The 20540-nt window shown below is 39.9% G+C and overlaps 1 protein-coding gene across 2 annotated transcripts in view; it reads right to left on the reverse strand.

Moving 5' to 3' along the window:
* Positions 1–16: 16 nt before the first annotated feature.
* RAD51 (RAD51 recombinase) overlaps positions 17–20540 on the reverse strand; it is a 31459-nt gene continuing 10935 nt past the window's right edge. For both annotated transcript variants that reach the window (XM_049898191.1, XM_049898189.1), the window contains exons 4-10: positions 14541–14658; positions 13018–13109; positions 8640–8734; positions 3739–3852; positions 3230–3359; positions 2892–3013; positions 17–1990 (exon numbers count right to left, since the gene is read on the reverse strand). In XM_049898191.1, the coding sequence (XP_049754148.1) occupies positions 1867–1990; positions 2892–3013; positions 3230–3359; positions 3739–3852; positions 8640–8734; positions 13018–13109; positions 14541–14658 (795 nt within the window). In that variant the 3' untranslated portion in view covers positions 17–1866. The remainder of the gene's footprint in view (positions 1991–2891; positions 3014–3229; positions 3360–3738; positions 3853–8639; positions 8735–13017; positions 13110–14540; positions 14659–20540) is intronic.

Below are 20540 nucleotides of genomic sequence, written 5' to 3' on the forward strand. Positions count from 1 at the left end.
TTTCTATGTTTGTTTCCATTATTAGCTCCTTATTCTTAACACTTCCAGAGTTATTCTTCATACAAAAGCTACTGCATACAAGTAGAAAAACAGGACTCCAAATATTTAGTGTTTAGAATAAGCTCTTTAGTTAATGCTATTTCCAGTGAAAATTTTAGTGTTACATGTAAAAGACAGGCAGGGGCATGATTGTTTGTAGCCTAACAAGGTCAATTGCAACTAAGCAGATATTCCCCTCTCCCTCACGTTTACCTTTAGTCAGAGCCAACAGCACAAAGCCTAATACCCCCTAGAAAGAAAACCTCACCTAGAAGAACAAATGAGACAAGCTTCTGGATCAAAGTCACTTAAATAGAACCGTAAGATTGATATGCTTTTATACAATAACCAAGTTTTCACTCCAGAACCTGTCGCTGTGGTTTTTTGACATCCCAGGTTTGTTTTGTGGTGTAGAAACGAAAGAGAAGACCTGAGATGTATGCAATTCTGAGGATAAAAGAAAAATTTTGGGGGTGGTCTAAAATCTAGATAAAGTTTTTGGGAGAAAATGAGCTGAATGTGTGTTACTTTGGGTAAGATCCGGACTGCATGCCCCAGCTAGCAAAGATCTTAGAACCCAACAGAAGGAAAATGGGGAAATGAAGGAAGGGACAGGAATTTAGGAAAAAGTCTTGCGAACTTTATTTGGTACCTAGCTCCCAGGGACAGTGACAAGACTCTTAATTCTTAAGGAACTGTTTTCAAAACAGCTGCGTTATACTGACTGGCTTCCTGTCTCCCTACACACAGTGGGACCACCAGAGGCAGCAGCAGACTTTCGCTGCTCTTCCCCAATACTAACTGAAAAGCCTTTTGGAATTGGAAAAGCTAGTTAAAACCCTCCTAAACAGAAATATGAAGGGCAGGAAGAAGAGTATCTTAAACCCCTAAAGTAGAACGATCAGGGCAAGTACCAGACCTCTATAATAGAAGACTTCTGGCCATAGGAAAGCCGTGGTAAATCCACCTTAGGATGTTCTCCATTAGGCCAAAGGCGCTCAGTCTCTGAATGGAGGATCCTAAATCATGCATCCTATTTCCAACCAGTTTTCAAATCTCAAAGCAGCAGAAACATTACCCCTAGGCAGTGCCAAAAAATCATTACAGAGGGCCTATCTTGAAACATTCAGCTTGTACAAGAATAACTCCTAAATAGCACATTCACTACAAATAAAACTACTTTATTACCAGCCTCTCACTGAATCTTTTTACTTAAATAGTCTGAAAAGCTCAAGAGCCCAGAATTATCTTCAGTTGGTCTTAGCAGCAAAGACCAAGCAAGCAGACAGTGAAGGGCTGGCGGCCCAGCAGCCATGCTCAGGACTCCTTAACCAGAAACAGTCCAGACGGACAAACTTAAAACACCTGCTTCTGATTGACAGGGGAGAGGTTCTACTGAGAAAAAGAACCTGTGAGGAGACCCATTCCCTGGCCACACAGCTCAGGCATTTTATTTCACCATTATTCTGACAGGGAAGAGTTGGGTCTCCCCAGCTTTAGTTCTTTTGAAAACAAAACTGTCCAGTAGTTAGCTGTTAGTCTGGAGTCAACCCCAAGGCGCTGTATCAAGGTATTCCATATCTCCCTTCCAAAAACCAAAGAAATCACAGATTAACATACTCCAGAAGGAAAAAACATTTCAGATCAGTTTGTGACTACTGACCTGTATCCTGTTTACCCCATCAGAAAAGCCGATACAATAGCTGTTTTTCTGGAAGCCTTTTCCTGGCAGTCACAACAGGAAGAGGCCTGTGAAGACCCCAGGGAGCAGTCCTCTCCATTAGGCTGCTGCAGCACTTAAGGTTTACAACAGGAAAAAGCAACGATTCAGTCTTTGGCGTCTCCCACTCCATCTGCGTTGATGGCAAACATAGCTTCAGCTTCCGGAAGACAGGGAGAGTCATAGATCTTGCAGATTCTCGTTTCTCCTCTTCCTTTCCTCAGGTACAGTCTGACTCAAAGACATAGGCCAAAGCACCAAAGTTATTACAATTAAAAATTCCATTTTTTTTACTTTATTTATGGTAAATCTAAAAAAAAAAAAACAAAATCTTTTTTTTTTTTAAACAAATATATACATCCTAAGTACTTGGGGGGATCTTTCTGGGTTCCTTAGGCATAAGGGCACTTCCAGCCTGAAGGAATCCATTTCTGCCCTGCCCTCACTCTTAGTGGATTATCCAATATTGAAACAATTGAAATAATGTTTTGTTTTTTAATCAAGGAGAGGCATACAAATTTTTCATATTCATTTTTCCATATTGGAGGCTTTTAACTACCTTATAGGAGCCCTGGTGGCGCAGTGGTTAAGTGCTCAGCTGCTAACTTAATGGTCGGTGGTTCAAACCCACCAGCTACTCCACAGGAGAAAGATGTGGTAGTCTGCTTCCGTAAAGATTTACAGCCTTGGGAACCCTATGGGACAGTTCTCCTCCATCCTATAGGGTCGCTATGAGTTGGAATTGACTCGATAGCAGTAAGTTTAACTACTTTATGAATGATCTAGAGGCAAACACCTGTACTAACCAAAACTAAAAAACCAAACCCAGTGCCGTTGAGTCGATTCCAACTCATAGCGACCCTATAGGACAGAGCAGAATTGCCCCATGGAGTTTCCAAGGAGCGCCTGGCGGATTCAAACTGACAATGCTTTGGTTAGCAGCCGTAGCACTTAACCACTACGCCGCCAGGGTTTCCGTACTAACCAAAGCGTGAAAATTAGGTTTAGCAATATAGCTCCCAAGTACCTAACTACATACGACAGTAACTTAACGGGATTTAAATGGAAATGCTCTAGTTTCCTATCTACTTCACGACATTCCAAGGAGAATTCACCTGCCCCATCAGCTTACCTGGTTGTTGAAGCATGGGCAATGATGTTTCCTCCAATAGGTTTCTTGGGGTCTGCAGCAAACATGGCTGCTCCATCCACTTGGGCTACCACCTGGTTAGTGATTACCACGGCCACACCAAACTGAGGGGGAAACGACAGTATCACCTTTGCGGCCACGAACACTCCAAGGACCTTCTGCTGCCACCCCATTTCCCCACAAATAACAACTAACATCTCTCTTCTTTCTTGTCGGATAGCTCCAAGATACTAGGCCCTAAAGTCCCGGTTTCTCAGCAAGGCTCCTGGGACTTGTGGCTGGTGAAAGTAGGCATGTGCTATCCCTAGCCCTCAGCTTACCTCGTCAGCAAGTCGCAGAAGCATCCGCAGAAACCTGGCCAAGTGCATCTGCCTGGCTGAGAGTTCACCGCGACCAGAGTAGTCTGTTCTGTAGAGGGCAGTGGCACTGTCTACAATCAGCAGCGCGTACCTACAGGGAACAAGGATTCTCTGAAGCTTGTTTCTAGCCTGTGTCAGATTCTGCTCCCTTCCTCACTACCCTGAAATCGCATATTCACAGACAGACTTGTAGATAGATGCTCCAGGAAAATAAACATTTGTATAGCATTCACATCTGAGGCACTATGCGCCACAAGTAAGACTCCCCATAAGTTCAAGTGTATTGTGGCTTCATGTTTTAACAGTGACTTGACCTAAACAACAAAGCAAGATCATGAAAATAAAATCTTAAAACTTAAATCTCCCCATTTCTAATTCTAGCTACTATCAATTTGGCCAAACAGCTTATTATACAAGATTCAGGGTGAGGGTCCTGGCAGTGTATTCAGTGCCTTCTACTGGGCCCATACCTGGACTCCACCATCATGGCTGATGCTTGATAAAGGAGCTGGGTCTGGTGGTCTGTGTTGAACCCTCGAGCGTATGCTACATTATCCAGGACATCACTGCCAGAGAGGCCATATCTAGAAGGGGGGAGAGAACATTTTAAAGCTGTACATGGGAGCCAGGCAGATGAGAAATTCATCTCTAACACTGGAGTTATCTGGATGGGTAAGATGTGGTATTGATGATAGTTTCAAGGCCCCAGAATATAAACCCCTTCCTATTAAGAAGTTCAGCAAACTATATATAGAGAGAAAGCAGCAGCAATTACTTTGGAGACCTACTGGCAGAACATCAAGATAAATCTATTCTTTGAGGATTCATGAACTAGAATAAGAAATTTCCAGATATAACAATGTTATTCTCCTGGAAAGACCAAGGGTAGCATGACAAAACTGGGACTGAAACAAAGATGAGTCACTGAAAGATAAATTAAAATGAATGGTAAGTAAAAACACATTTTTCTTTTAGTTGGCAAAGCAGTCATAAACATAGCCCTAATAAATAAATAAATACACAATGCATTGTTGTAGGGCCTGGGAATACAGCGGGTGATCCAACCAAAGTCATGGCCTACATTCCACTATTGTGTCTATCCTAATATGAGAACATCTGAATACTTTATGTTACTAATCAAAATTTAAAGACTGTCTAAAAGGGAACCTCTAGACTACTAAAACAGGAGGCTTGGTGGTACAGTGGTTAAGAGCTTGGCTGCTAACCAAAAAGTCGGCAGTTTGAATTCACCAGCCACCCCCTGGAAACCCTATGGGGCAGTTCTACTCTGTCCTATAGGGTCGCTATGAGTCAGAATCCACTCGAAGGCATCGGGTAGACTACTAAAACAGTGTATTCAAAACGTGATTTCTGTATGAGTGCCAAAAATTACTTTTGGAGGGAGGATCCAGTTCTCTACATGTCTTCAAAAAATCAAGATCAGATTGCAAGAGAGTAATTCTCCCTTGACAGGCATTTTGTAAGCAGAGGGAAAGAGGGCAAAGGCCATGATGCTGCAGTCACAGCTCCAACCTGACTTTATGTCTCAGTGGTGTACGCACACGTTCAACGGCTTGGACTCCTCAAGCTGGAAACCAGGAAAGACAATTTTGATACAAAAATGGAAAGAAAACTCTTCTCAACTTAGTGTTCCACAAACTGCCCTATCCAGGCAGGTTCTGACTTGAGCCTGTGACGTCTCAACATGCAATTAAAATTCTATTTAATCAAGGCTGTCTCATTAGGGGGAGAGTAACTGGGAGTGTGTAGCAAGGTGTATATGGGTTTTTGTGTGAGGACCGACTTGATTTGTAAACTTTCACTTAAAGCACAATAAAAATGATTTAAAAAAATTAAAAATTCTATTTAATCAAAGGTTTCAGTTTAAATGTGTGGTAGGGACCAAATTATCACCATTTGACAAGGGAAAATAAATAAAACAATTTTTGAGAACTTACTTTGAAACTATATTAGGAGATGTAGAAATAAATTCTTTAACTTTACTGAGGTATAATTTATATACAATAAAATTCACCCGTTTTAGTTCTAAAATGCAATAATTTTTAGTAAATTTGCAGAGTTGAACAACCATCACTACCATCCAATTTTAGAACATTTCCATCACCCTCAAAAAGATCTCTCATGTTCTTTTGCTGTCACTTCCCAGTCCTACCCCCAATCCTAGGCAATCACTAATCTCCTTTCTGTTTGAAAATTTCATATAAACAGAATCACACAATATGTGGTCCTTTTTGTCTGGTTTCTGTCACTTAGGATAATGTTTTTGAGGTTCGTCCATGTTTTAACATGTATTAGTGTTAGTACTTTGCTCCTTTTCATTGCTGAATAGTATCCATTGTATGGATAAACCAGATTTTGTTTATCCATTCACCAGGTGATGGACATTTGGGTTGTTTTCAGTTTTTGATTATTATAACTGCTATAAACATCCACGTACAAGTCTTTGTGTGGGCCTTTTCATTTGTCTTGGGTAAATAAAAAAAAAAATTATTATTATTATTTTTTAAATAAGTAAGGTGAAATTGCTGGGTCATATGGCAAATTTGTTTAACTTTTAAAGAAACTGCCAAGCTGTTTTCCAAAGTGTTTGTACTATTTGACATTTTCATTAGCAGTGTATGAGGGTTCTAGCTTCTCCATGTCCACACCAACATTTGTTGTTATTTCTCTTTTGTAACAGCTACTCTAATGTGAAGTAGTATCTCATTGTGGTTTTGATCTCCAATTCCCAGATGACTGATGTTGAGCATTTGTAGGTCTTCCTTGGAGAAATGTCTATTCAAATCCTTCGCTCATATTCTAATTGGGTTGTTTTCTTCTGAAAGTTTTGTAGTTTTCGCTCTTATATTTAGGGCTATCATCCATTTTGAGTTCATTTTTGTGTATGGTGTAAAGGTAAGAATCTAAATTCATCTTTTTGCATGTGATATCCATCTACATTAACACCATTTATAAAAGGTTATTCTTTCTCCTCTTGAACTGCTTGACACCTTTGTCAAAACTCAAGTGACCATAAGTAAACTCAATTCTGTTCCACTGATCTGTGCTTATCCTACATCAGCACCACACTACCGTGATTACAGTAGCTTTACACTAAGGTTTAAAACAGAGAAGTGTAAGAACACCAACTTTCTTCTTTCTTCAAGAATGTTTTAGCTCCCCAAGACAGACACCATTCTAAACAGAAGCTGTCCAAGACTACCTTTCAGCCAAACCACGGACAGGTCCATAAAATAAACGTTAACAACCAAGAAAAACGTGCACCTTAGAACAATCAATTCTATGAGCTCAAAGGGGCAACATTTACCCAAAAGCAAAGGAGAAGGCAGGAAGAGGCAGCAAATCAGGATGAAAGAAAACAGAGAACTTAGGGTGGAAATAGGGAGATTGCTGACATATTGTGGGGAATGAAATCAATGTCATGGGACACTTTATGTACAAACTATCAGATGGGAAACATTTGCTCTGTAATCTTTCACCTAATGTACAATTAAAAAAAAAATGTTTTGGCTATTCTAGGTTCTCTGCATTTCAATATACGTTTTAGAATCAGCTTGTCAATTTCTACAGAAAAACCTTGCTGAAATTGCATAGGTATTCTGTTGAATCAGTAGGTCAAAGTGGAGAGAACTGCCACATTAACAGACTTCCCATCCGTGAATGTGCAATGTTTCTCTATTTAGTTAGGTCTTCTTGAATTCTTCTCAGTAACGTTTTGTAGTTTTCAGAGTACCAAGTTTCCCACTAAGTATTTTACTCTTTCTGATGCTATTGTGAATGGAACTGTTATTTTCAAGTTGTTCATTGTTATATATAGAAATGTAATTGATTTTTACATATTGATATTCTATCAATCTGAACTTGTTTATTAGGTCTAGTTTTTTTTTTTTATATAATGGATTCCTTAGGATTTTCTACATATAGGATCATGTCATCTGTGAAATAAAGACAGTTTTACAAATTTTTCCTTTGCAATCTAGATGTTTTTTATTTCATTTTCTTGCCTGACTGTACTGGCTAGGACCTTCAGTACAATGTTAAATATAAGTGGAGAGACTGGACATCTTTGCCTTATTTCTGACCTTAGGGAGAAAGCATTTAGACATTAACCATTAAGTATGTTAGCTGTGGGTTTTTTGTAGATGCCCTTTATCAGATTGAGGAAGCTTCCTCTTATTTCTAGTTTGTTGACTTTTTATCAATGAAGAGTTTTGCATTCGATCAAATGCTTTTTCTGCATCTATTGAGGTGTATGTCCTTTATTCTATTAATATGGTGTATTACATCAAATGATTTTTGGATGTTAAGCCAATCTTGCATTCCTATGATACATCCCAATTGGTCATGCTGTGTAATCCCTTTTCCAAATATTTGTTGGATTCTCAGATTTCTTTCTTTGTGGATCTCTAATTTAATTCCATTGTTGTCAGAGAACATGCTTTGTGTGATATCATTCCTTTCAAACTTATTGGGACTTAGTTTGTGGCCCAGCATATGTGTGCTTGAGAAGAACGTGTATCATGCTGTTGTAGGGTAGTGTTCTATGCCAAGTAAGTTGGTTGATAGTATTAGTCAAGTTTCCTAATGCTTGCTGATATTCTTCCTAGTTGTTCTATCCACCAATGAGAGTGAGATTTGAAATTTTCAATTACTATTGCTGAATTGGAGCCCTGGAGGCACAGTGGTTAAGAGTTTGGCTGCTAACCAAAAAGTTGGTAGTTCGAATCCACCAGCCGCTCCTTAGAAACCCTATGGGGCAGTTTTACTCTGTCCTATAGGGTTGCTATGGGTCGGCATCTACTCTACAGCACCTAACAACAACAACAACACTGAACTGTCTATTTCTCCTTCCAATTCTGTCAGTTTTTGTTTTGGGGGCTTTGTTGTTAGATGTGTCTATGTTTATAATTGTTATAACTTCACAATGAATTGGGTTTTTATTATAAAATGTCCCTCTTTGTCTTTAGCAGTTTTTTTTGTCTTAAGGCGTGTTTTGTCTGATATTAGTTTAGTCACTCCAGCTCTCATGATTACTGTTTGTATGAGATATCTTTTCTGCCCCTTAACTTTCAATCTATTTGTGTCTTTGAATCTAAAGTGCTTCTCTGGAACACAGCATATAGCTGGATCTTGTTTTTTATCCAGTGTGACAGCAACTCATAAATTCTTGACTAAAAGAGAATGCTTTTCTCCTCTAAGGAAGGTGTTCTTCTGAACCACGCAGACAGCTCTGGGAAGAACAGACACGGGGCAGTAAGTGAGGAAAAGGCACTCTGCAGCCGAACCAACCCTTGAATCAGTGCAGTCACAGGTGCAGCCGTATTTCCTCCTGTCCAATCCGGTCACCCACCTCTCAGCCACTGCCAGCAGCCGTTCGGGCCTAAAGGTACCCTCGGTGTCAATGTACATGGCCTTTCCTTCACCTCCACCCCGGTCAATAGGAAGCTAGAGAGAACAACAAAAATAAAAAAATAAAAAGGAGAAATGAAACTGTATTTGTGATACAACTGACCAGGTTCCTTGTGGCCGGAACACTTAAAGGGAAAAACTTCAAAATGACAATAAGAGGTACAGAGGGGGCACTCCCTTTTGATAGAAATACAGCTAGTGGAGATGAAGCTCCCTGTGTCGCCCACCATGGAAGGCTAGTGTCTTCCCGGGGCTGGAGTGCTTGGAAACATAATACAACGTGGGTAGTAAAATTCTGTGACCGCGTATCAACACAAGACTGACCGAGCAATTCTCCCAGGAGGAAAAACATTTGGGAGATCACTCACTTTAACTGTAATCAGTAAGGGACCTGATCCAATACCCATACCCAGACCAAAACTTACACTTCAGCTCATTGAGCAGAGCTCATTTCTGAGGGTCATTAAAGGGGCTTGGCAACGTCCCAGGTGCATCTCTAACAAGTTTAAAGTGTGAGCACCCAAGGACACGTTGTGGGGTCGGCAAACAATGTCACAAAACAATACGTGTATTAATTGTTTAATAAGAAACTAATTTACTCTGTAAACCTTCTTCTAAAGTACAATAAAAAATAAAGTGTGAGCAAAAAGGAAGAAAAAAGGTGTTTGCTCTAGTAGTACATAGAGATGTTAAAAAAGAACAAAGAGAGAACAAGGAAAATAAATACTGAAAGTAAATGTAGAAAAAAGGAAAGAGGAAAGAACATGGAGTGCCATGAAAACTCTCTCGAGCCACTCAGGGAAATCTGTTTTAGGTTACCCGCTGTAGGCCAAACACGTACGAGTCTACAGATTTGAAGTGAATGATGCTAAAGCGTAGGTTGCATCCTAGAAATCTACTTTGTAGCCATAATTCACCTTTAAATTTTGAGGAAATTCCATTTCATATCTAGGGCCTCACAGCACCAAATTTTTTCTCCTCCTATCTTTGAGAAATTTTTTATCCAAAATGACAAAAGCACTATATGCTTGTATTAAAAATTCAAGCACATATGTATACCAATGTTCACTGCAGCATTATTCACAATGCCAACAGGTGGAAACAACTCCAGTGCCTGTTAGCAGATAAGTGGATAAATAAAACATGGTATGAACACACAATGGAATGTTATTCAGCTATAAATAAAATTGAAGTTCTGATACATGCCACTATATGCATGAACCTTGAAAACATTACACTAAGTGAAATAAGGTGGACACAAAAGGACAAATATTGTACGAGTACCACGGTCAGAGAGGCTGGGGGAGGGGGGAGAGTTAAAAAGAAAAAGTTGAGAAATACAAATAAAATTCGAGCTCTCCAGTGCCGCTGCAGCCACCCTGTGTACTGGGCTGGGATGCCGCCAAGTTAGCTGTCTGAAATAGCTGCTTTGTACCATAACTGAACTCTTCTTCCTGTTTTACAGTGATGTAGGTTGTCTTCTATTTTCACCAATTTAGTAACGCCATGGTATAAACTATACATTTATGCTTGAGCATAAGTAAAACTTTCTACAAGACAAATTTGCTGGTCAAAGGGCATGAGCATTTAAAATCGGGTGTGTTAAATTGTCTTCTCAGAATTTTTAAATTACCCCGATACTATGAACAAGGATAAGGTATTCATTTTAATCACCCAACTGTAGCTCTCACTTTACCTAGCTTCACTATGAGACAGCAATCCAACACACTGTAAGGTTTCATTTCATTAAGCTGAGAAAATCTGAACAATGAGAGCAGATAGTGTTCAGTAATCCAACATCCTCTCTAGACCTGTGGATCCAGTTCTTAGGCTGGTTAGAGGGAACTATATCCATTATTAATGAACTAGCAGTCTTTTCCTTTGAAAAAAATATCAAAGCTCTGTAATTGTTTGGTCACGTATGAATGTTCGGTTATTTTTATAGAAAGGATATGTTTATTTGAGAATTTTGCTTCAGTGTATTGTTGACAGGCATAATGAACAGGCATTAATAAACATTCCCAGGCTAGGATTCTGTTTGTACAACTTTATAGCGTCAGCATGATATTCTGAGTTACCAAGGCAACTACGGATATCGTGTACTGTAGTCTAAATATTTATTCCACATGAATCTCTGTCAAAACAACACGGGGAAAACATTTCTGTTTAAAAGGCCACGTGTCATGTCAAACGGCCCATGTCAGGGTGGTATTTTAAACAGCCTCGTTTCCCTTTAGCCATCAGTTTTCTAATGGAGCCCAGGCAGTAGCTATAGCTCCCACAGCTTAGTACCACCCTTCCTCCTCTCAACACCTCCCCCCTTATTATCCTTAAAGTTCTCCTACCCCCCACCCCCACCTCTTTCCTCCTCAAGTTATAATAAGGAAAGCCAACTATGCCTCAGGTCTACTTGTTACTGGAATCCTAACTTGGCTATCTAACATACGGTAACATTTTGGTCACTCTTTACAGAGTCAAGTCTTTGAAGTTAAGACACTCACTCAAGTATTTACTGAGTGCCAAGCACTGACTAAAAAACCCCAGTGCTGTCGAGGCGCTAGTAATACAGCAGAGAACAAGCCAGTAATAGGCTCTACCCTTATGAAAGGTTTTTAAGGCTCTGACACCTGCTTTGATTCCTGGATCCACTAACTGCTATATGATCTTGAACAGTTACTTAATCCACTGTGTCTCAGTTTCCAAGTCTGCCCACATGGGAGCACAGTAATAGAAGAGGAAGCTGAAGGAGTCCAGGAAGGGTTTCTCCTACTGGAGGAGATATCGGGCATGTTCGTATACTGAGAAGGATAGCCTAATAGAGAGGTAGAGTAGAAAACGGAAGGACTAGAGTCATTGAGAAGGTGGCAGGAGATGACAACCAGACCACAAGTAGTAGGACTGGCCATTGAGAGAAAAAGGCACACTTTTCTCCCTCATAACCTGAGATAAAGAGAGGTGGGTGCAAACGTAGGCGGGTTTAAAGACTTGATGTGAAGAACAGGTTAAGTCACTGGCTGAGAATAAGGCTTGAGGAGGAGCATGGAAGCCTTGAGGAGAGAGGGCAAAGTATGAGACAGTTGTCAATTTATTAAGAGGGAAAGTATGCCTAAATGAAGAAACGCAGTAGATCTGCCAGGCAGTACTGAAGGCTAATCTAAAGTTTGTCATCTTGACCGTGGTATCGTCTGGGGTCTTAAAAGCCTGAGAGCAGCCATCTAAGATATATGTACTGGTCTCATCCCAGCTGGAACAAAGAAGAATGAAGAAGACCAAAGACACAAGGGAAAGATCAGTCCAAAGGACTAAAGGGCCACAACTACCACAGCCTCCACCAGACCGAGTCCAGTACAACTAGATGGTGCTACCACCACTGACCACTCTGGCACGGATCACAATAGAGGGTCCCAGACAGAGTGGGAGAAAAAAGTAGAACAAAATTCAAATTCACACACACAAAATAAAGACCAGGCTTGCTGGTCTGACAGAGATTGGAGAAACCCTGAGCACATGGCACCAGGACACCCTTTTAGCTCTGTACTGAAGTCACTTCTGAGGTTCACCTTTCAGCTGAGACAGGTCTATAGGGCCAACAATAACACACATGCAGAATGTGCTTCATAGTTCAATTTGTGCAAAGGAGACTAATGGGCACTCCAGCCCAAAAGCAAAGATGAGAAGGCAGGAAGGGACAGGAAAACTGGGTGAATGGAGATAGGGAACCCAGGGTAGAGAAAGGAGGGTGTTGACACATCACAGGGTTGGCAGCCAACATCACAAAACGATTTAGTAACTATTTAATGAGAAACTAATTCACTCTGCAAACTTTCACCTAAAGCACAATAAAAAAATAAAATAAAATGTTTTGATTACTATTATAAAAAAAATAAGTTTGCGATCTTGAATTTAAAGTAAAGCCAGTCAGCTTTATGGTATGATTTTTCTCCAGTATGATCAGCTATTTGGGTACAGGCACTAAGAAGACAGATTGGGTTTATCTAAGGTTAGTCTATCTTCAGGTGGGGGATATAAACTGAGAGTACTTGTAAAGGAATGATTTTAATGACGAATCATAAAATCCAGGCTAGAAGCCAGGAGAGGCCCAGTGAATTTACAAACGATTTGAAATCAGTGGTCTAAAAGTTTCCATGCTATGGAAGAATTTTGCAGTAGAAGTCTATCTTCTAACAAGCTATAGAATTCCTGAGGACAGAGAAAGTGCCTTTTGTGTCTATCCCCACACATGCTTGCAGAATAACTTGAAAATAGCAGGAAACAAACAATCCTCACTGACCTGATTAGCTAGAACCCCAACAGCTCACCTGACACGTAACAGCCAGTGTATGACAGATTTGGGTCTTCCCAGTTCGAAACTCCCCAAACATCTCTGTGATGGATCCAGTCTCGATTCCACCTAAAAGAGCAATAAGAAACACTTCTTAGCATGATATAAATGTTTACAAGCTATGATCACAGAAATATTCTTGCATCTCATCAAAATGAGTATATAATTGAGAAATGCAATTTTCAACAAGCAGTAACTTAAAAGACCGTTTTATTTTGGAATAATTATAGATTTGTAGGAAATGGCAATGTACAGGGTGATCCCATGTGCTGTTCACCCAGCCTCTCCAAGGTTAACATCTTGTGTAACTATAGCACAGCATCAATACCAGACAACTGACACTGGTACAATCCATAGAATTTGCTGACTTCCTAAGTTATACATGTGCTGATTTGTGTGTATAGTTCTACACAATTTTATCACATGTGTAGCTTCACCTAAGGAGTCCTGGTAGCGCAGTGGTTAAGTGCTCGGCTGCTAACCAAAAGGTCAGCATTTCAGACCCACCAGTAGCTCCAAGGGAGAAAGATGGGGCAGTCTGTTTCTGTAGTCAAGATTCACAGCCTTGGAACAGTTCTACTCTGATCCATAGGCTCGTTATGAGTCAGAATCAACTCAGTCACAACAGGTTTGGTTTTTGGTTGCTTCATGTAACTAACACCATAATCAAGTCACACAACTGTACTACCACAAGTCAACAAGCGGCCGTTAAAAAAGTAAATATTATATATATATAAGTTCATATATACATACGCACACATATATACGTATATATAACATCATCTAACATTTACTAAATGTTTCTTGTGTACCTGGCATTATGCCATACATTTGTATGTACCATTTCATTTAATTCCAATAACCTATATGGTAGGAAGTCTTTTTAATCCTCATTTTGAAAATGAGAAAACTTAGGCCTAAAGATATTAAGCAATTTACCCCAGTAAATGCTGGGGAGGGGGGCTAATACTCAAATTTGAGTCAGATTCCTGAACCTATGTTATTATGTATCCTAAAAAAAGAAAACCTGAATGATTAAATATTTGGAGGAGCAGCAAGACTCAAACCTAACTTTACAATAATTTAAGACAACAGTACTTTGAAAACGTTAAAAAACTTTACAGCTTTCCTTGAAGTCTTGAAGATTAGTGTATACTCCTATAATGAATAGCATTTAAACACAGAGTGTTTTAACTAGTTACCAGATTTTCAACCTTGTGGTAGAGTAGGAGGTTATAATCATGGTTATTTCCTTAGGCAGAGGAAGCTGACTCTCCAAATGCATATTAAATAGGGATTAAATTATTTAATTTGTAGATAACTCTTTATATATTTTTTATAAGTCACATCCCACCTTCTAGCAGTCTTACTCAGTGTGGATACTTTCCATGTCTCTTAATTATATCTAAGATATAACCCACCCAAATACTTCAGTTGTGTTCTATGACCTGGAACCTCTCACAGCTGGAGTTCACACCTTAGGACAAGGAACCACCGCACCTTGGAGCAGTTTGTCGAGCTCTCTGGAGCCGGTAGTAATCTGTATGATCTCTGACCGCCTCTGGTGGAATTCAGTTGCAGTAGTGAAACCCATTGGAACTAATTTAGCTGCCTCCGCCTGGGAAAAATACGGAACATCAGGTCAACAAAATAATAGGTTAATAAAACAAGAACTAGGCATACAATGGGAAGAAACAACGTCTAACAAAATTTCCAGAATAATTTCTCTTTTAAAAGTCATCAAAATACTAGTAGCTCTAGTTCAGGGACTATTTCATCTCTCTGACAATTAATGGATCAACTAATTTCCAGATTCCATAAAGATTAAATTTTTAATTGCCAATTCAAGTCCCTAGTTAAAAAAAATTAAAAACTATCATGTTGTTGTTGTTAGGTGCCATCGAGTCGGTTCTGACTCATAGTGACCCCATGCACAACACAATGAAACATTGCCTGGTCCTGCGCCATCCTTACAATCGTTGTTATGCTTGAGCTCATTGTTGCAGCCACTGTGTCAATCCACCTCGTTGAGGGTCTTCCTCTTTTCTGCTGACCCTGTACTCTGCCAAGCACGATGCCCTTCTCCAGGGACTGATCCCTCCTGACAATATGCCCAAAGTACAGAAGACGCAGTCTCGCCATCCTTGCCTCCAAGGAGCATTATGGCCTCACTTCCTCCAAGACAGATTTGTTCCTTCTTTTGGCAGTCCATGGTATATTCAATATTCTTCGCCAACACCACAATTCAAAGGCGTCAACTCTTCTTCGATCTTCCTTATTCATTGTCCAGCTTTCACATGCATATGATGCAAATGAAAATACCATGGCTTGGGTCAGGCATACCTTAGTCTTCAGGGTGACATCCTTGTTCTTGAACACTTTCAAGAGGTCCTTTGCAGCAGATTTACCCAATGCAATGCGTCTTTTGATTTCTTGACCGCTGCTTCCACGGCTGTTGATTGTGGATCCAAGTAAAATAAAATCCTTGACAACTTCAATCTTTTCTCCATTTATCATGATGTTGCTCATTGGCCCAGTTGCAAGGATTTTTGTTTTCTTTATGTTGAGGTGTAATCCATACTGAAGGCTGTGGTCTTTGATCTTCATTAGTAAGTGCTTCAGGTCCTCTTCACTTTCAGCAAGGATGGTTGTGTCATCTGCATAACGCAGGTTGTTAATGAGTCTTCCTCCAATCCTGATGCCCTGTTCTTCTTCATATAGTCCAGCTTCTTGGATTATTTGTTCAGCATACAAATTAAATAGGTATCGTGAAAGAATACAACCCTGACGAATACCTTTCCTGACTTTAAACCAACCAGTATCCCCTTGTTCTGTCCGAACAACTGCCTCTTGATCTATGTAAAGGTTCCTCATGAGCACAATTAAGTGTTCTGGAATTCCCATTCTTCACAGCGTTATCCATAGTTTGTTATGATCCACACAGTTGAATGCCTTTGCATAGTCAATAAAACACAGGTAAACATCCTTCTGGTATTCTCTGGTTTCAGCCAGGATCCATCTGACATCAGCAGTGAAATCCCTGCTTCCATGTCCTCTTCTGAAACCAGCCTGAACTTCTGGCAGTTCCCTGTTGATATAGTGCTGCAGCCATTGTTGAATGATCTTCAGCAAAATTTTGCTTGCATGTGATATTAATGATATTGTTCTACAATTTCCACATTCGGTTGGATCACCTTTCTTGGGAATAGGCATAAATATGGATCTCTTCCAGTCAGTTGGCCAGGAAGCTGTCTTCCATATTTCTTGGCGTAGATGAGTGAGCACCTCCAGCGCTGCATCTGTTTGTTGAAACATCTCAATTGATATTCCATCAATTCCTGGAGCCTTGTTTTTTGCCAACGCCTTCAGAGCAGCTTGGACTTCTTCCTTCAGTATCATTGGTTCCTGATCATATGCCACCTCTTGAAATGGTTGACTATTGACTAACTCTTTTTGGTATAATGACTCTGTGTATTCCTTCCATCTTCTTTTGATGCTTCCTGGGTTGTTTAATATTTTCCCCATGGAATCCTTCAGTATTGCAACTCGAAGCTTGAATTTTTTCTTCAGGTCTTTCAGCCTGAGAAACACCGAGCGTGTTCTTCCCTTTTGGTTTTCCATCTCCAGCTCTTTGCACATGTCATTATAATACTTTACTTTGTCTTCTTGAGAGGCCCTTTGAAATCTTCTGTTCAGTTCTTTTACTTTATCAATTCTTTTGCTTTAGCTGCTCGACGCTCAAGAGCAAGTATCAGAGTCTCCTCTGACATCCACCTTGGTCTTTTCTTTCTCTCCTGTCTTTTCAGTGACCTCTTGCTTTCTTCATGGGTGACGTCCTTGATGTCATCCCACAACTCGTCTGGTCTTTGGTCACTAGTGTTCAATGCGTCAAATCTATTCTTGAGACGGTCTCTAAATTCAGGTGGGATATACTCAAGGTCATATTTTGGCTCTTGTAGACTTGTTCCGATTTTCTTCAGTTTCAGCTTGAACTTGCATATGAGCAATTGATGGTCTGTTCCACAGTCGGTCTCTGGCCTTGTTCTGACTGATGATGTTGAGCTTTTCCATTGTCTCTTTCCACAGATGTAGTCAGTTTGATTTCTGTGTGTTCCATTTGGCGAGGTCCAGGTGTATAACTGCTGTTTATGTTGGTGAAAGAAGGTATTTGCAATGAAGAAGTCGTTGGTCTTGCAAAATTCTATCATTCTATCTCTGGCATTGTTTCTATCACCAAGGCCATATTTTCCAACTACTAATCCTTCTTTGTTTCCAACTTTCGCATTCCAGTCACCAGTAATTATCAATGCATCTTGATTGCATGTTCGATCAATTTCAGACTGCAGCAGCTGATAAAAATCTTCTACCTCTTCATCTTTGGCCCTAATGGTTGGTGCGTAAATTTGAATAATAGTCATATTAACTGGTCTTCCTAGTAGGTGTATGGATATTATCCGATTACTGACATCGTTGTACTTCAGGATATATCTTGAAACGTTCTTTTTGACGATGAATGCAACACCATTCCTCTTCGAGTCTGTCAGTCTGTGGTACTGTGGGGGCTTGCGTGTTGCTGTGATGGTGGAAGCTATGCCACCGGTATTCAGGTACCAGCAGGGTCACCCATGGTGGACAGGTTTCAGCTGAACTTCCAGAGTAAGACAGACTAGGAAGAAGGGCCCGGCAGTCTACTTCTGAAAAGCATTAGCCAGTGAAAATCTTACGAATAGCAGTGGAACACTGTCTGATGTAGTGCTGGAAGGTGAGCCCCTCACGTTGGAAGGCACGCAAAAGATGACTGGGGAAGAGCTGCCTCCTCAAAGTAGAGTCGACCTTAATGACGTGGATGGAGTAAAGCTTTCGGGACCTTCATTTGCTGATGTGGCACGACTCAAAATGAGAAGAAACAGCTGGAAACATCCATTAATAATTGGAACCTGGAATGTATGAAGTACGAATCTAGGAAAATTGGAAATTGTCAAAAATGAAATGGAACGCATAAACATCGATATCCTAGGCATTAGTGAGCGGAAATGGACTGGTATTGGCCATTTTCAATCAGACAATCATACAGTCTCCTATGCTGGGAAAAACTATTCTAGACCCACACATATATACTTTACCTGACTGATGACAAAGGTGACCACACAGTGCAAAGTTCAACAACATATTTAAGTCTCCATTTCCTGTTCCATCAACTGTCTGTAATTTTAACTTTCTACTTTACAAAACGAGGACAACTGCCCTTCTGTCTTTTCTTCCCCTACATCTACCTTCCCATCTCTGTCCTTTACATTGTCAAGGTTGAAAACATTTACATCCTATTCTGTAATCATAAATAAGTCTTCCACGATGGGTCAACAGGTTGATTTAAAAATCCATGAACACTAATTAGTAGATAAGAACTGCTTTAGTTGAAGGGAAGGACAACACTCAATACATGGAAGGTCAGCTCAATTGGACTGGACCAAAAGCAAAGAAGTTTCCGGGATAAAATGAATGCTTCAAAGGTCAGCGGAGCAGGGGCGGGGGTCTGGGGAACATGGTTTGAGGGGACTTCTAAGTCAATTGGCAAAATAATTCTATTACGAAAACATTCTGCATCCCACTTTGAAACGTGGCGTCTGGGGTCTTAAGTGCTAACAAGCGGCCATCTAAGATGCATCAATCGGTCTCAACCCACCTGGAGCAAAGGAAAATGAAGAACACCAAGGTCACACGACAACTAAGAGCCCAAGAGACAGAAAGGGCCACATGAACCAGAGACCTACATCATCCTGAGACCAGAAGAACTAGTGGGTGCCTGGCCACAATCGATGACTGCCCTGACAGGGAGCACAACAGAGAACTCCTGAGGGAGCAGATCAGTGGGATACAGACCCCAAATTCTCATAAAAAGACCAGACTTAATGGTCTGACTGAGACTAGGGGAATCCCGGCGGCCATGGTCCCCAGACCTTCTGTTGGCACAGGACAGGAACCATCCCCAAAGACAACTCATCAGATATGAAAGGGACTGGTCAGTGGGTGGGAGAGAGATGCTGATGAAGAGTGAGTTAAGTTTATCAGGTGGACACTTGAGATTGTGTTGGCATCTCTTGTCTGGAGGGGGGATGGGAGGATAGAGAGAGAGGGAAGCTGGCAAAACTGTCACGAAAGGAGAGACTGAAAGGGCTGACTCATTAGGGGGAGAGCAAGTGGGAGTATGGAGTAAGATGTATGTAAACTTATATGTGACAGACTGATTGGATTTGTAAACGTTCACTTGAAGCTCAATAAAAGTTAAAAAAAAAAAATAGAGGAGCCACTTAAAAAATAGTTACTAAAGTAGAAAATTAATATTCAAAAAGCTGTTTTTTCTTTTCTTTTCTTTAAATAATAGCAGGCTTGGAATCATGTTTTTACTATAAACAAATATTGTTTTACAGGTTGATTATTAGAAAGATGTTCATTTTTTCCCTTACCGAAATAAATTGTTAATTAAGATATACAAAAACCAGGGGAAAAAAAAAAAATCCATGAACACTGCTTAAGAGGTTCTGAGTTTCTGTTTGGGGCGATGAAAAATTTTTGGAAGTAGACAGTGGTGACGGTTGCACAACGTGGAACACGTAATTAATGCCACTGAAACATATACCTAAAAACAGTTAAAATGGCAATTATTGTGTTATATATAAAATATGAAAAACCTTACAGAATACTAGAAAAAGAACGAAGCCGCCACAAGTTGATAATCAGTGAAGATTTACGATAAGTTCATGGGGGTTCATTACACTAGTTTCTCTACTTTTGCATATCTAAACTTTCCGGTAGTAAAAAGTTCTTAAAAATATGAATAAAATCAAAGCATGAATATTCACAAATACGTGAAAATTAAACAATAGGTTCCTAAATAACCAATAAAGAAATAATAAGAGAAATATTAACAATAATAATCAAAGAAGAAATCACAAGGGAAATTAGAAAATACTTGGAAATGAATGAACATTAGGAGATAACATATCAAAGCTTACAGGACCCTGCAAAGCAGCGCTTAGAGAAAAATTTGGATCTCTAAACACCTATATTAGAAAAGAAGGAAGATCGTAAATCTAACCTAACCTTCCATCTTAAGAGACTGGAAAAAGAAGAACTCAACATAAAGCAAGCAGAAGGAAGGAAATAATAATAATTAGAGCTGAAATTAACAGAGAATAGGAAAACAACAGAGAAAATTAATGAAACCAAAAGCTGGTTCCATGAAAAGATCAACAAATTGACAAATCTATACCTAGACTGACCAAGAAAAAAGGGAGAAGACTCAATTCACTAAAATCAGGAAAGAGGGGATATTACTGGCAACCTTACAGAAATTAAGAACAACTTAATTTAATATGCAAACAAATTAAAGAATTTGAGTGAAAGGGACAAATTCCTAGAAAGTCACAAATTACTGAAACTGACTCAAGAAGAAAAAGAAAATCTGAATAGACCTCTATCAAATAGAGATCAAATAAGTAA

Source organism: Elephas maximus, chromosome 10 (genome assembly GCF_024166365.1).
Source record: "Elephas maximus indicus isolate mEleMax1 chromosome 10, mEleMax1 primary haplotype, whole genome shotgun sequence".
In the NCBI taxonomy this organism is placed as follows: Eukaryota; Metazoa; Chordata; class Mammalia; order Proboscidea; family Elephantidae; genus Elephas; species Elephas maximus.